The sequence below is a fragment of the Mus pahari genome, chromosome 14 (genome assembly GCF_900095145.1).
Source record: "Mus pahari chromosome 14, PAHARI_EIJ_v1.1, whole genome shotgun sequence".
Taxonomy (NCBI): domain Eukaryota; kingdom Metazoa; phylum Chordata; class Mammalia; order Rodentia; family Muridae; genus Mus; species Mus pahari.
The window spans coordinates 72,120,677-72,123,983 of NC_034603.1; the positions used below are offsets into that span (position 1 = coordinate 72,120,677).

Consider the following 3,307-nt stretch of genomic DNA (forward strand, 5'->3'; position numbering starts at 1 on the left):
GAGAAGAGAAGAGAAGAGAAGAGAAGAGAAGAGAAGAGAAGAGAAGAGAAGAGAAGAGAAGAGAAGAGACGAGAAGAGAAGAGAGAACTTTTTCTTTGGAAAAAATGACTCGTGAATAAAGTAACATTAAGAGTGAATTTTCGGGCGGTGGTGGCGCACGCCTTTAATCCCAGCACTTGGGAGGCAGAGGCAGGCGGATTTCTGAGTTCAAGGCCAGCCTGGTCTACAGAGTGAGGTCCAGGAAAGCCAGGGNTACACAGAGAAATCCTGTCTCAAACCCCCCCCCCAAAAAAAAGAGTGAATTTTCAGAATCTGGCATAATTTCTTAGCTAAAGCAAGTCAGAAGAAAATTTAATTTTAAAATGCATAAGGAGTGGATGCTAGTAAGGCTATTGAACCATCTCTGCTGCTTATCAGGGTTGAGTGATTGCTGTTGGAGGGAGTCTATCTAAAACCTAGTAGTGAACCAGACCTCTGAATCCCAGGAATGCTGTGGGATACATGGTCAGGGCTGCTTCATGCTCTCAAGATGTCTTAATGGATGCTGTGTTGACTCACCTTTCACCTTCACTTGAAATTGATTCCCCAACTTCCTTGGTCCATTGACATGGATTTTCCTTTTCCCTGTATCTGTCAAATCTTAGCATCCAACCCAGACCTTTGCATGTAACTACTAAAAAACAAGGACTGTGTCTTACTTATTTTTGTGTCCTTGGTGACTAGTATAGTTTATGGCACTAATATGGCCCTAGTGGTTGTTAAAATAATGTATATACATGCATAATTATTATATATTGGACTTATTTAACTATATCTTTATGCATATATCTGTATATATACCTAACAATATATGTATACATATACTTATATCTGTATATATTCCTAATATATATAATGTATATATGTATGTTGCATATATATATGTATATATATATATTGTTGCATATATATATGCAACAACAATTAGTAAACAACAGAGACCATGAATTTGAAGGAGAGCAGGGAGGAGAATATGAGAAGGTTTGGAGGGACTGAAGAGAAGGGGGAAATGTTGTAATTAAATTATGATCTCAAGGGCTGGAGAGATGGCTCATCAATTAAGAGCACTGACTGCTCTTCCAGAGGTCCTGAGTTCAATTCCCAGCACCTACATGGTGGCTCAGAACCATCTGTAATGGGATCTGATGCCTTTTTCTGGTGTAAAACAAATAAATAAAATAAGTAAATAAACAAATCTTTAAAAAAATTATGATCTCAAAGATATCAAAAGGGAAAAAAATGATATGAAGTGTCCTAATTCAGAAAAACTCATTTTAGAAAGAGTATAGGATTGGGAAATTAAGGACCAAGTAAGTTTTTCTCTTAACCTAATAAAAATGAAACATATTTTTAATGTAAAATATACCAGATTATGCAACTTAAATTCTTTATTTTACAGAAAGTGGATTGGTGAATTTAGATGACTTTATCACGGCAGTCTCCAAGAAGCACAACTTTCCTGACTATGATGGTAGGTAGAAAATTTGATTTAAAATGAGTTCAAGGAAAAACAATTAGGCTGAAAAGAAAAAGATCAAGTAGAACATGGAGAACTTGGTTATGTGGAGCATGGTGGAGCATACCTCTGGAGTTCCCACACTTGGAAGGCTGAGGCAGGAGAATGGAGAATTCCAGGCTGAGCTACATAGCTTGTCTTCAAACAAACAAAACAGATAGAGCACAAAATGAAGCAAAGCTAAGACCCAGGAAAACAAAAAACTGGACTTGATTTGGGATAGACACTTGCTGCCTCTGGGACAGACATTTCTTGCTGCTGGGTCTCTTAGGGAGGTCAACGCCAGCTTATAAGAACTTAATGTCTCAGTATGACAGAGCTAACTTACTCATCTCCTTGAGCTGGCGTCTGGATTTTATAAACCCCAAAGTGCTACACAGAGATCCAGTAATCCAAGTGATAGCAAGGAGAGCCAACAGGTAATTGGCCTCATTACTTAGGAGTTGGTTTTCAAGTATTCATGAGGAACTTGTCTGAATGAAAAGTTTGCTTTTGTTTTAGGACATTTTGTGGTGCTCTTTTAAGGCTATAATTTACCCACATCACAGTGGCTCACTCACTGAATTTTAAGTAAATTTAGAGAGTTGTGCAATGCTCACCACAACCCAGTGCTGCTTTTATTTTGTTGTTGTTGTTTGCTTGACCTTATTTTGTGTATACAAGTGGTTTTTTAAAAACAAGATTATATTATGAAATAAAATACTTTAACACTCTTACACTTGAGAGAACCTATTTAATTTCCCCTCCCAATGTACCTGTGTGATATTCTTTCAGATCTCACTTTTTCTTCAAAGGATTTGTTACCCCTTCTACTTAAAAATCTAAATTTTATTGGCTCACTGAGAGTTCCATACAATGTGTTTTGATTATTCTCATATCCCCACCAACTCTTTGCAGATCCATCCCACTTCACTACCCACTGAGTTTTGTGTCCTTAAAAATACCCTTCAAGACCAATTTGTGTTGGCCAAACATTCTTGGATGTGTGGTATTCCACTGGAGCATGACCCCTCACTAGGAACTACACTCTTAAAGAACCCGGTGTTGTCTTCTCCAGAAGCTCATATTTTGCCAGTAGCTTGCATGGCTAGAGGTGGGAGTGTGTGTGCAGCTTCTGTCTCCACACTAGGGTTTGGTCTGGCTTGGGCTTGCACAGGTTTTATGTGTGTTTCTGCGACTGCTGTGAGTTCCTATCTGCAGCTGCCCAGTTGTATCCAGATGATCCTGTTTTCTGTAGTCATCCACTGCCTCTGGCTCTTATACTCTTCCCATGCTTTCTTTCACAATGACCCCTGAGCCTAGAGAAGAGGGCATATGATATACATGTTCCATGTAGGGCTTGGCATTCCCTACATCTTGTTCAGTTGTTCTCTGTGTTGATTGCTGACTAGTCTATCAACCTCTTGAAAAATTATTCATATATATGTAATATTTGCTTGATTTTTAAAATTATTTTTTCTCTCAGTTTTGTTAGGTCCCTGAGAATTTAATGCAATGTATCGGGTTCACATTTGTCCTTCCTCCTATTCCTCCTGGATCTACCTCCTTCCCTACTCACCCACCTTTATGTGTACTTTTAAAAAATACTCACCAAATATAGTTGATATTGCCATATACTCTTGGATGTGTGGTCTTCCACGGGAGTGTGTTCAACCAACTTTTCTCTTCTCTTCTCTTCTCTTCTCTTCTCTTCTCTTCTCTTCTCTTCTCTTCTCTTCTCTTCTCTTCTCTTCTCTTCTCTTCTCTTCTCTT

At 38.4% G+C, this 3,307-nt stretch overlaps 1 protein-coding gene across 1 annotated transcript in view; it reads left to right on the forward strand.

Annotated features, from left to right (window-relative positions):
* Nucleotides 1–3,307, forward strand: part of Efcab13 (EF-hand calcium binding domain 13) — a 136,909-nt gene that overhangs the window by 26,212 nt on the left and 107,390 nt on the right. The window contains exon 9 of the mRNA XM_029546146.1: nt 1,439–1,510. Coding sequence (XP_029402006.1) covers nt 1,439–1,510 — 72 coding nt within the window. The remainder of the gene's footprint in view (nt 1–1,438; nt 1,511–3,307) is intronic.